The 13,088-nt window shown below is 42.8% G+C and overlaps 1 protein-coding gene across 4 annotated transcripts in view; it reads left to right on the top strand.

Moving 5' to 3' along the window:
* The window catches only part of COL4A4 (collagen type IV alpha 4 chain), a 138,423-nt gene that overhangs the window by 71,466 nt on the left and 53,869 nt on the right, over window positions 1–13,088 (top strand). For all 4 annotated transcript variants that reach the window (XR_003002635.1, XM_024740605.1, XM_024740604.1 and 1 more), the window contains 3 exons: window positions 6,095–6,167; window positions 7,115–7,221; window positions 11,612–11,795. Coding sequence is in view for 3 of the 4 variants with exons in the window: in XM_024740605.1 (XP_024596373.1) it covers window positions 6,095–6,167; window positions 7,115–7,221; window positions 11,612–11,795 (364 nt within the window). In the remaining variant the exon portion in view is untranslated. The remainder of the gene's footprint in view (window positions 1–6,094; window positions 6,168–7,114; window positions 7,222–11,611; window positions 11,796–13,088) is intronic.

Genomic DNA, 13,088 nt, shown 5'->3' on the forward strand with positions numbered 1-13,088 from the left:
TGGGTATATTTTGACCATAGAGCCAACAGACTGGCTGTGAGGCTGGATGTGGGATATGAAAAGCAGAGAAATAAAGGATGGGGCCAAGATGGGCAGACAATGTGAGGCACAGGCCTGGGGGGCAGGAAAGGAAGCAGTGCTGTTGGGCACATTTTAGGTTTGGGGTGCCGATTAGACAAGCAGGCGGAAGCCTCAAGTAGGCTGTGGGATGATATTCAAGTGAGGGATCCAGATGAGAGATCGGGTGGAGCTGTAGATATTGGCTTCGTCAGAGTTTATGTTATATTTCGTGCCAGAGGATGCATGAGATCTTGCGGTGACTTCTATTTGCTGACCATTCCAAGGGACCATTCCAAGTGACTCGGGCTGAGGCAGAGCGGTCCCTCAGAATAAAATCACTGCCCCCGGGGGCCCTCCCCTGGAGGCTGGAGACAGCCCTTATTACAGGGGCTTAATCCTGGGGTGGCCAGGATTAAGAGCTCTCCAGTCTGAGAGCCTTAAGTGAGGGTGATGGTTAAGCTCTTCCTGCACCAACCTTGTCAACTCAACGAGAAGTTAGGTCCTTAATATGCGTATGTTGAATAAATATAATTGTAATTATCAATATTAAGTAGGCTGCATTTTATTGTCTGCTTCTTTAATTCAACTTTTTATAGTCATTTTTAAAATTTTTTAGTTTTTAAAACAATCTTTTTTTAAATTTGTTTTTGGCTGCGTTGGGTCTTCATTGCTGTGCACGGGACTTCTCTAGTTGTGGCGATCAGGGGCTACTCTTCATTGCGGTGCACGGGCTTCTCGTTGCGGCGGCATCTCTTGTTGCGGAGCATGAGCTCTAAGCACGTGGGCTTCAGTAGTTGCAGCACGCAGGCTCAGTAGTTGTGGCTCACGGGCTTAGTTGCTCTGCGGCATGTGGGATCTTCCCAGACCAGGGCTCAAACCTGTGTCCCCTGCATTGGCAGGCAGATTCTTAACCACTGCGCCACCAGGGAAGTCCCATAGTTATTTTTTTATGTTGTTACTTAATTTTCATAATGAAGGTTTTATTGGCTCTAAAATATTTTTCTTCCTTCAATTGAGTCACTTCTCAGAGCTAACATCTTGGAGTGTGGATTACTAGTTCAGCCAGGGTTATCCTGGTGGAGGTTTATGTAATTCAGTTGCTCCAGGGCTTACCTCTTAATTTAAAATTTTTTTTATTTTAAATTAAAGTGTAGTTGATTTACAATGTTGCATTAAACTGGCCGTGTTTCCGATGTCTCTGTTCTGTGTATGATTCTGTCCATATGACTTCTCTGTACTAAATTCATCTCACTGTGATCACAGTTAGGGACCAAGTTCATACTATGGGGCACAGGAAAGGAAAGGAGGGAGGGAGGGATGGACAGAAAGAGGGAGCTTGAAGGACCCACAGACAAGCATTCTTGGGTGTTCTCACTCCGCTGTACATCTCTCTCCTCTGCTGGTCCCTGGCTCCAGAAGCCACAGATTTGTGAGAAAGTAGAAAACAGAAAAGTAGGTTTAAGTTCTTTGCAATTTTTTCTGTGGTTGGACCAAAGCCTTGTATTCATTGCCTTAGCCTGAGAGCAGTTCCCAGGATGGGTCTATTGGAAGGCACAGGGCTTAGGAGCACATGGACCAAGCTTCAAATCCCAACTCTGACATTGGTGAGCTCTGTGGTGTTCCTGTAAGATGGACATAACAACACCTGTCCTACAAGTTTGTTGGTAAGAATTCAATTCAACAGTATATTCTGAGAGCTACAAGGTACACACCAGTGAACCAGACGGCCAGGGTCGCTGCCCCTGAGGAGTTGCAGCGCAAACCACAGGTCACAAACTGCCATGGACTAAATCTGAACCTCCAGCATGTTTCATTCTGTCCTCACAGTGTTTGCTTTTGTACTATTAATATATTTATGGCTGCCCTTGAGAAATTGGAAGCTCATTAGCACAGGTCACTGGATCCCCACCACTGCCGGAAGCTGAGGAGGTCTGGGGCCTCAAGTTTCCACCATGCCCTCTCGCCTGCTTTTCGGAAGAGCATGGCCCCCCAGTGGGCATCTACGGTTGAAGTCCCTGATCTAGACTGTGTATAAAATAACTAGTACATGCCCTGCAGAGAGGAATTCTTGTGGCTGCTGAGATTTTGTTGTTGTGTATTTTTTTAACCTCTTTATTGGAATATAATTGCTTTACAATGGTGTGTTAGTTTCTGCTGTATAACAAAGTGAATCAGCTATACATATACATATATCCCCATATCCCCTCCCTCTTGTGTCTCCCTCCCACCCTCCTTATCCCACCCGTCTAGCTGGACACAAAGCACCAAGCTGATCTCCCTGTGCTATGTGACTGCTTCCCACTAGCTATCTACCTTACCTTTGGTAGTGTATATATGTCCATGCCACTCACTCACTTCGTCCCAGCTTACCCTCCCCCCCCATATCCTCAAGTCCATTACCTACATCTGCCTTTTTATTCCTGTCCTCCCCCTAGGTTCTTCAGAAACTTTTTTTTTTAAGATTCCATATATATGTTAGCATACGGTATTTGTTAATTTTTGCATCTGTGTTATTCGGTGATATTGGCCTGTAGTTTTCTTTTCTTGTGACATCTTTGTCTGGTCTTCTTATTAGGGTGATGGTGGCCTCGTAGGATGAGTTTGGGAGTGTTCCTCCCTCTGCTATATTTTGGAAGAGTTTGACAAGGATAGGTGTTAGCTCTTCTCTAAATGTTTGATAGAATTCACCTGTGACCCCATCTGGTCCTGGCCTTTTGTTTGTTGGAAGATTTGTAATCACAGTTTCAATTTCAATGTTTGTGATTGGTCTGTTTATATTTTCTATTTCTTCCTGGTTCAGTCTTGGAGGGTTGTGCTTTTCTAAGAATTTTTCCATTTCTTCCAGGTTGTCCATTTTATTGACATATTGTTGCTTGTAGTAATATCTCATGATCGTTTGTATTTCTGCAGTGTCAGTTGTTACTTCTCCTTTTTCCTTTGTAATTTTACTGATTTGAGCCTTCTCCCTTTTTCTCTTGATGAGTCTGGCTAATGGTTTATCAATTTTATCTTCTCAAAGAACCAGTTTTTAGTTTTATTGATCTTTCCTGTCATTTCCTTCATTTCTTTTTCATTTATTTCTGATCTGATCTTTATGACTATGTTTGCTCTTTAGTTCTTCTATGTCCTTGTTAAACGTTTCTTGTATTTCCTCCATTCTATTTCCAAGAATTTGGATATCTTTGCTATCATTACTCTGAACTGTTTTTTTTGTTTGTTTTTTGGGGTTTTTTTTTTGCGGTACGCGGGCCTCTCACTGTTGTGGCCTCTCCCGTTGCGGAGCACAGGCTCCGGATGCTCAGGCTCAGCGGCCATGTCTCACGGGCCCAGCCACTCCGCGGCATGTGGGATCTTCCCAGATCGGGGCACGAACCCGTGTCCCCTGCATCAGCAGGTGGACTCTTAACCACTGCACTACCAGGGAAGCCCTCTGAATTGTTTTTCAGGTAGACTGCCTATTTCCTCTTCATTTGTTTGGTCTGGTGCATTTTTACCTTGCTTCTTCATCTGCTGTATGTTTCTCTGTCTTCTCATTTTGCTTAACTTACTGTGTTAGGGGTCTCCTTTGTGCAAGTTTGTAGTTCCCGTTGTTTTTGGTGTCTGCCCCCAGTGGCTAAAGTTGGTTCAGTGGGTTGTGTAGGCTTCCTGGTGGAGGGCACTGGTGGCTGTGTTCTGGTGGATGAGGCTGGATCTTGTCTTTCTGGTGGGCAGGACCGCATCCGGTGTTGTGTTTTGGGGTGTCTGTGGACTTATTATGATTTTAGGCAACCTCTCTGCTAATAGGTGGGGTTGTGTTCCTATCTTGCTATTTGTTTGGCATAGGGTGTTCAGCACTGTAGCTTGCTAGTTGCTCAGTGGAATTGGGTCTTAGTGTTGGGATGGAGATCTCTGGGAGATTTTCGCCGTTTGATATTACGTGGAGTTGGGAGGCCTCTGGTGGACCAGTGTCCTGAACTCGGCTCTCCCACCTCAGAGGCTCAAGCCTGACACCTGGTCAGAGCACCGAGACCCTGTCAGCCACATGGCTCAGAAGAAATGTGAGAAAAAAATAAATAAATAAAATAAATTTATTAAAATAAAAAGCTTATTAAAAATAAAAAAGTAATAAAAAAGCAAGATAGAAAGAAGAGAGCAACCAAACTAAAAAACAAATCCACCAATGATAACAAGCACTCAAAACTATACTAAAAAAAAAAAGCGGACAGACAGAACCCTAGGACAAATGGTAAAAGCAAAGATATACAGACAAAATCACACAAAGAAGCATACACTTACACCCTCAGAAAAAGAGAGAAAGGAAAAAAAAGTATATATATATTAATAAAAAAATGGAAGAGGGCAACCAAATCAATAAACAAATCTACCAATGATAATAAGCTCTAAATACTAAAGTAAGATAAACATAAAGCCAGAAACAAATTAGATGCAGAAAACAAACCCCAAGTCTACAGTTGCTCCCAAAGTCCACCGCTTCAATTTTGGGTTGATTCGTTGACTATTCAGGTATTCCACAGATGATTGTGGAGATTTAATCTGCTGCTCCTGAGGCTGCTGGGAGAGATTTCCCCTTTTCTTCTTTGTTCACACAGCTCCTGGGGTTCAGCTTTGGATTTCGCCCCTACGCTGCGTGTAGGTTGCCCTCTGGCGTCTGTTCCCCGCCCAGACAGGAGGAGGTTAAAGGAGCAGCTGATTTGGGGGCTCTGCTCCCTCAGGCCGGGGAGGGGGAGGGGTACGGAGTGCGGGGCGGGCCTGCGGCGGCAGAGGCCGGCGTGACGTTGCACCAGTGTGGAGCGCGCCGTGCGTTCTTCCGGGGGTTGTTGTCCCTGGATCCCGGGACCCCGGCAGTGGCGGGCTGCACAGGCTCCTGGGGGGGGGGGGGGGGGGGGGGACCTGTGCAATTTTTTTCTGTACATTAAATGGCTCCCAATCATTTTGTCCACTTTAGTTTTGATACCTGTTGTATACATTTTAGGCTTTTTCTTTGCTCTTACTGTTTGATGCTGCCATTGTCCTTTCTCTGCTTGTACCTCTATCCCCCTTTGTACTTCACTGCTCATGAACTAATAGAGGCCAGTTAAAAAGATAATTAAGCTTGCTTGACCATGCTGTTAAGATTGTGTGAAAAAAAGACAAAGTGGCATCTGTGTAAGCAAAGCAAGTGGTCTGCTCAGTCATTTTTACCTCCTTCCAAATTCTTGTCTATGTTTCTTGATCATTGAGGTCAGCAGATAAGTGACCTGAAGCTAGGTACAGTGCTTATAACTGCATTTACTGTAATGCTTGGTCATTCTCATACACCAAACGTAGGATTACAGATTTTTGACATGTCTTACTGTTTAATACTATGTAACACAAAACTGTGACTGAAATAGTCCAGGCTCAGGGAAGTGCTGAAGTTAAAAGATGATGAGCCCATTGGCCAAAATTAGTTGTTTACTTGCCATACAGAGGAAATACACTGATTACAGAAAGATTCCTTCTCTTGCTCGTTAATGTCCTACACTATCACAGTGTTTTTCATCACATTCATTCCTAAACCTCTGTGTTCTGCTCTAGTGCCAGCTGCAGTGGTTAACCTCTCCCCTCCTTTCCTCCCAATTCTACATGTCAACACTCAAGATAGTTAACTTTTTTAATTGTAAATTATTTTGAGATAAATTTTTATGTTATGACTCACAAGGAGTTGCGCAATCATGCCCAGAGGTCCCATGTACACTTCACCTGGCTTCCCCCAATGAATACCTTACAGAACCGCAGTACATTGACCAAACCAAGAAACTGACAGTGATACGTTTCTGTTGACTCAGGCACAGTGGTGACTCAGATTCCACCAGCTTTCACATGCAGTTCAAGAACCTCAGCTTTGTAAGGCAGGACCCCCCCTTGGAAGGTGGGGAAGAGAATGACACCAACAGTACCAAACTAGAATCTAGAACAGGTGATTTAGAAGGAAAGAAGAGAGAGGTTAGATGTATACAAATAACTTTTGACCCATCACAGTTAAACTGATTTTTTCCTCGTATTTTTTACCAAGGGAAAACCTGGTACCTCAGGACCACCTGGCAGCAAAGGAGAGAAAGGTGACCTGGTTGTATCAAGAGTGAAAGGTGAGCATAATCAATCACTTAGCTCCCTGCCATTTTATGAATGATGTATGAACCATTCTCTTGCATTAATTTCTCCTGTGACTGCAGATGAATTCTATAATAAGATTTGGGACTGTTGAGATTGCTTAAAAAAAATACTCCCTGCCCTTCAGCGTCGTGTGAATGTTGAACCTAAATCCTGTGCTCAAATCCTCATTGTTGTGAATTGGGTTTGAAACAAGACCTCCTTTGATTTGCCTAGCATTTATTCGCTGCATTATAGTATCCTGTATTAATCAAGAGTATTTTGGTTGTAAGCGACAAAAACCCAGCTTGAAGTAGTGTTTTTAGAGAAGTAATTTATTGACTTAAATAAATTTGAAAGGTTAGGTGTATGGTTTGCACTGGGACGACTGCATGAGAAGGCTGTCTCGGCATCTTGCATCTTTCTTTGCACCACCTGCATTTTCGCCCTGTCTGGTTTTCTCTGGGCTATGGGTACCTGCCCCCAGGTAGCTCCAAGTTCTTACAGCCAGAGGTGAAAGAAAGCTCTACCTCTTTCTGCTCCAGTTAGAATAAAAAAGGTCCAGGAAGGACTGGATTAGCCTGGGGCATGGGCCCAAGCATGGACCATTCCCCCACTCTCTATGGCCAGGGGATGGCTTGCCGTGTTTGGTGTCACACAAGCAGAGGAAGATGCTGTAGGGATTGGCACCTCCACACACAACCTCCTCGTCAGAACAGGAAAAGAAACATTTCCCAAATAAGAGATTCAATGCGTTTGGCAATTGTCAATCTCCCCTTTGACTTTTGCGTGATGGTCTTCGTGTGACTTTAGTCAACTGAGACACTCAGAGGAACCTCTACCAGCCCAGGGTCATGGTCATTGCCTTTATCTTTAGTCCTTTGTTTCCTTCTACTTATTCCATTGCTGAGAAGGGCTTGACTCTTTCGGCCTTTCTTACCAGGGCACAAAGGAGAAAGAGGTCCTGATGGGCCCCCAGGATTTCCAGGGCAGCAGGGACAACACGGTCAAGATGGATATCCTGGAGAAAAAGGGGACCCAGGACCGCTGGTGTGTATAATTCTTCTCCCGCTATAGAGTTTCACTCTCTTACATGGTCACAAAGCATCTGTTTTCCCCTTCTCAGTTTAAAAAAGCTGAACAGTAACGTGTCAACGTGCTGTAAATCAGAGTCACATTTGATTCCCTGCCACAAAAAGATGGCTGTTACAAAAGGTATGGCTTATTGCAGATGGTCTAAAATCCGAGTGCAGTTCATCATAGCAAGAGTTTCTGTCTCTAGTCTTTATATTATTCTCGTGGTGCTTATTTCCTTACGGGGCCCTTGTCTCTACAGAGCCCCCACTGGTTTCAGGTCTGTTCAGTTGACTCTGTAGCGTGGAGGATAGCACACAGGTCCTGATAATTACCTTCAGTTCTGTTCTCTGATGAAGAAGCACATGAGGGGAAGTGGCAAGCAAGAAAGGATGAACTAGTGCAGATCCACTGGATAGACATATTGGCTGATGGAAGGTCCCACTGATAAATGATAATTCTGCATTTTTCAAACATGTTTTGGGTGGAGACCACGTGTAGCTGATGAAGTTCATAAGAAAAGACTGTGAGACATAATCAGGAACTTAAAATATCTTGGCACGTGAGGTAGTTTTGAATGCTTGCAATGCCACACAAACTGAGCTAGATGTTTTACTCGTAACTGTTGTCTTCTGAGGAACAATTATCTTTGAGACTTTACAGTAAGGAGATGGAGGCTTAGGGTACGTTGCTCAAGGTCAACAATCTGTCAAGTAGGCTAAGCAGGAGGGAGAACCCAGTCTTTCTTATTTCAGGTACATGCTGTTTCCACCAGATCATGCAGCCTGCCACTGAGAGTGTTGTAAAAAGGAAGGACCATGTTCTGATTTTATAGGACTCCTATCTGATAAAATACATGTGAATAAGAGACGGAAGTTTGGAAGTTGGGTTAGATGATATTTATAGCTTTCTGGTCTTTCAGCGGATATTGAGTATATAAATAATCTTCTCTGCTTTAGATTTGGTAATCCCTGTTTCATTCATTCTTCCACTTAAGAAACTACAGTGGTCCCCCCCTCATCCACAGGGGACACGGTGCAAGACCCCAAGTGGATGCCTGAAACTGTGGATAGTACCCGACCCCATACATACCTATGATAAAGTTTAATTTATAAATTAGGCACTGTGAGAGATTAACAACTAATAATAAAATAAAACAATTATAACAATATACTGTAATACAATTTATGTGAATGTAGTGTCTCTGTCTCTCTCAAAATATCTTGTTGTACAAATTTAATGCCATTCCATCTTAACTAAGCACTTAGCAAGCACTGTGCCATGACTTCTGCAGGTTGCGGTGTGACAGCAAAACTGGCACAAATTTCATTTTCCTTCTTCACAATCTCCTGGATATAAAAGTCATTCTTACCATAGATCGTAGCACCCTCAGCTTACGATTCTTCTTTCTTTCCTTATTAAATCGAGAACTTGCACCTTTTCACTTAGAGGAAGCGCTTTACAACTTCTCTTTGGCAAGAATCTGAATTATCAGCGCCACTACTCTTGTGCTCTGGGGCTCTTATTAAGTAAAATAAGGGTGACTTGCACACAAGCACTGCGACACCACTGTAGTCAATGTGATAACCAGACGCTACAAGTGACCAACTGAAGGATATGCTGGAGAAAGGGTAGATTCACGTCCCTAGTGAGATGGAGCAAGACGGCTTCATCATGCTACTCAGAACGGAGCGCAGTTTAGAACTTGTGAATTGTTTATGTCTGGAATTTTCCATTTAATATTTTCAGACCGTGCCTAACTGAAACCTTGGAAAGTGAAACCGTGAATAAGCAGGGGACTGCTGTATTTAGAAACCGACGTCACTGAGTGACAAGTGTCATCATGTACTAACCTAACTGTGAAAAACCGAAGTGTATTTACAGATCAGATTGGGAGAGGAATTTCTATACCACCCGCTAGGGATGGGGGAATCTCTCTAGAGTTTCAGACTGAGTCTGAAACAATTCAGACTCATAGACCACATTTGGGACCAGGCCGCTCAGAAGGCTAGAAGGCGTGACCCTCAGCTTGCCTTGCAGGGCAGTGTCAGGCGTTCCTCCTACACAGGAGTCCTTGCAGCTTTTCATTCAGTTGGGGTGAAGGCAATGAGATTCTCATATGCAGAAGTGTGAGCAGCCTGGACTTGAAAGCCTGCTTCTCCACGGGAGTGTTATCTCCACCACAGAGCTAGCTTGCGGGGACCCCACAAGGAACTTGCCAGTTACAGGAGCCACCTCTTAAGGAAGCCCTGACAAAGGCTCCACACAGGTCTTTATAGTTCTTCCAGACCACATGCAAGTTTTGCAGCCAGGGATTAATTTTACCATAAGCAATGTGGTCTAGTAACGCAGTTGACATCCATTTTATGCAGATTCCTGAAGAGCAGAACTAGACCCTTAACCAAAGGTCACATTCTTATGCAGGAGGAGAAAGGATTTGTCAGCCCTTGGCCCACAGAGGTGGAGGGCGATAAAGTCCCTCCCTGTGTCTTACAATAATGCAGAAAAAAACGTTTCTAATAGATAAGAATTTATTTAGTTTGTAAGCCCACTACTTCCCTTAATTTATGCATTTCTATATTTTATTGTATTTGCTGAACTGTGAGAGATTAACAACTAATAATAAAATAAAACAATTATAACAATATACTGTAATACAATTTATGTGAATGTAGTGTCTCTGTCTCTCTCAAAATATCTTGTTGTACAAATTTAATGCCATTCCATCTTAACTAAGCACTTAGCAAGCACTGTGCCATGACTTCTGCAGGTTGCGGTATGACAGCAAAACTGGCACAAATTTCATTTTCCTTCTTCACAATCTCCTGGATATAAAAGTCATTCTTACCATAGATCGTAGCACCCTCAGCTTACGATTCTTCTTTCTTTCCTTATTAAATCGAGAACTTGCACCTTTTCACTTAGAGGAAGCGCTTTACAACTTCTCTTTGGCAAGAATCTGAATTATCAGCGCCACTACTCTTGTGCTCTGGGGCTCTTATTAAGTAAAATAAGGGTGACTTGCACACAAGCACTGCGACACCACTGCAGTCAATGTGATAACCAGACGCTACAAGTGACCAACTGAAGGATATGCTGGAGAAAGGGTAGATTCACGTCCCTAGTGAGATGGAGCAAGACGGCTTCATCATGCTACTCAGAACGGAGCGCAGTTTAGAACTTGTGAATTGTTTATGTCTGGAATTTTCCATTTAATATTTTCAGACCGTGCCTAACTGAAACCTTGGAAAGTGAAACCGTGAATAAGCAGGGGACTGCTGTATTTAGAAACCGACGTCACTGAGTGACAAGTGTCATCATGTACTAACCTAACTGTGAAAAACCGAAGTGTATTTACAGATCAGATTGGGAGAGGAATTTCTATACCACCCGCTAGGGATGGGGGAATCTCTCTAGAGTTTCAGACTGAGTCTGAAACAATTCAGACTCATAGACCACATTTGGGACCAGGCCGCTCAGAAGGCTAGAAGGCGTGACCCTCAGCTTGCCTTGCAGGGCAGTGTCAGGCATTCCTCCTACACAGGAGTCCTTGCAGCTTTTCATTCAGTTGGGGTGAAGGCAATGAGATTCTCATATGCAGAAGTGTGAGCAGCCTGGACTTGAAAGCCTGCTTCTCCACGGGAGTGTTATCTCCACCACAGAGCTAGCTTGCGGGGACCCCACAAGGAACTTGCCAGTTACAGGAGCCACCTCTTAAGGAAGCCCTGACAAAGGCTCCACACAGGTCTTTATAGTTCTTCCAGACCACATGCAAGTTTTGCAGCCAGGGATTAATTTTACCATAAGCAATGTGGTCTAGTAACGCAGTTGACATCCATTTTATGCAGATTCCTGAAGAGCAGAACTAGACCCTTAACCAAAGGTCACATTCTTATGCAGGAGGAGAAAGGATTTGTCAGCCCTTGGCCCACAGAGGTGGAGGGCGATAAAGTCCCTCCCTGTGTCTTACAATAATGCAGAAAAAAACGTTTCTAATAGATAAGAATTTATTTAGTTTGTAAGCCCACTACTTCCCTTAATTTATGCATTTCTATATTTTATTGTATTTGCTGTCACAGAGTGGTTCTAAATAAAATTTCTTTTTCTGTATTTAAGACATAACGCATATAATTTTCTGTTTTTGAGTCATAAAACACACATCAAGAGCATATATATGTCTGTAGATATGTATGTAAAACATTAAGAAGAATCTTAGTTAATCATTTAAAATTGCATTTGCTGTTAAGTAACTTCTGGAATTAACTGGCTTTCTGCTTGCATTTTTGTAGCCTACAGTGACAATGATTGCTTTGAGTTCATGGCCTTTCAAAGGTTGGTGATTGACTCTTGATGCAAATGTTCTCAGGGAGATCATGAAGATGCAGCCCCAGGTGATAAAGGGCCTCCTGGACCACCAGGCGCCCCGGGCAGAGCAGGACCTAGGGGGCCTCCGGGACTGGGATTTCCTGGTCCACCAGGAGAGAGAGGGCAACCAGGAGCTCCAGGCTGCCCAGGCAAGAGGGGCCCTGATGGCTGGAAGGGTCAGAAAGGTAATTTTGAATGTTTTTGTGGCAGAATGTCAAGTGAAATCATAGAAACTAAAGTAAGCCTCTCTTCTGGGCAAAGTTACTACAGTCATGGTAGAACCTCTAAAATAAAATTCCCACAGTTCACTGTTCAAACCTTGAATGTTGTCCAACAAATAAAAGCATTACAGCACAATCAATACTTAAAACAAATCTTTAAGATGCTAAGATGTCGTTGCTATTTTATTGGTTTGGCAAATTGCCTTTCATTCATTTCTCAGTATCAGTGTGGACAATCTGACTTAAAATTACATACATGTATATATTCAAAATCTCTCTTTTTTTTTTACTATCTTTTGAGATTATGCATTTTATTTGAATAAAACCACTAATATTTCATTTTAAAAATACAGCATTGTCCATGAAAACCCATTTGTAGGCATTCTAGGGAGAAAAAAAGGAGGGATTTTGAATATATTTGACAGTTATTTGGATTTCAAACAATAAAGTGACTTGTAGTTTTATAGCTGAAAACTTTTAAAAAGTTTGGAAAAAGATTGATTTAAGATTTTTTTCTTTTGTAATATGTGCATATGACTTGAGTTACATAGGTACTTGTGAATTTTTATAATATAATAATATGTTTGGTTCTTGCTTTGACAACATAGAAAGACGAATACCTTGGAATTTGATATGGTTTAAGATCATGGTCTGGAACCATCAAAATATAACATTTTTATTCATATGGTACATTTTTTATTTAAGAGCTTATGGTGTAATACATTATGAGATGAAATTTCTGTTATAAAAGGGAAACATTCCATTTTAAAGGAGAAGAAAACTCAGAGCACAACTTTGAAATTTTATTTTCTTTACCAAGTGAAATGAAGGATGACAAAACCACATTGCAAAGTCATTAGAAAAACAAGAGCCAGTATATATATATATTTTTTTAATAGATTTATTTATTTTATTTTTGGCTGCGTTTTGTCTTCATTGCTGCACACGGGCTTTCTCTAGTTGCAGTGAGCGGGGGCTACTCTTCGTTGCGGTGCGCGGGCTTCTCATTGTGGTAGCTTCTCTTGTTGCGGAGCACGGGCTTTAGGCGTGTAGTTGTGGCACATGGGCTCAGTAGTTGTGGCTCGCAGGCTCCAGAGCACAGGCTCAGTAGTTGTGGCACATGGGCTTAGTTACTCCACAGCATGTGGGATCTTCCCCGACCAGGGCTCAGGCCCGCATCCCCTGCATTGGCAGATGGATTCCCAACCACTGGGCCACCAGGGAAGCCCCCAGAGACAATATATTTGAAGCACCTGA

This window comes from Neophocaena asiaeorientalis, unplaced genomic scaffold (assembly GCF_003031525.2).
Source record: "Neophocaena asiaeorientalis asiaeorientalis breed wild unplaced genomic scaffold, Neophocaena_asiaeorientalis_V1.1 scaffold388, whole genome shotgun sequence".
Classification (NCBI taxonomy): domain Eukaryota; kingdom Metazoa; phylum Chordata; class Mammalia; order Artiodactyla; family Phocoenidae; genus Neophocaena; species Neophocaena asiaeorientalis.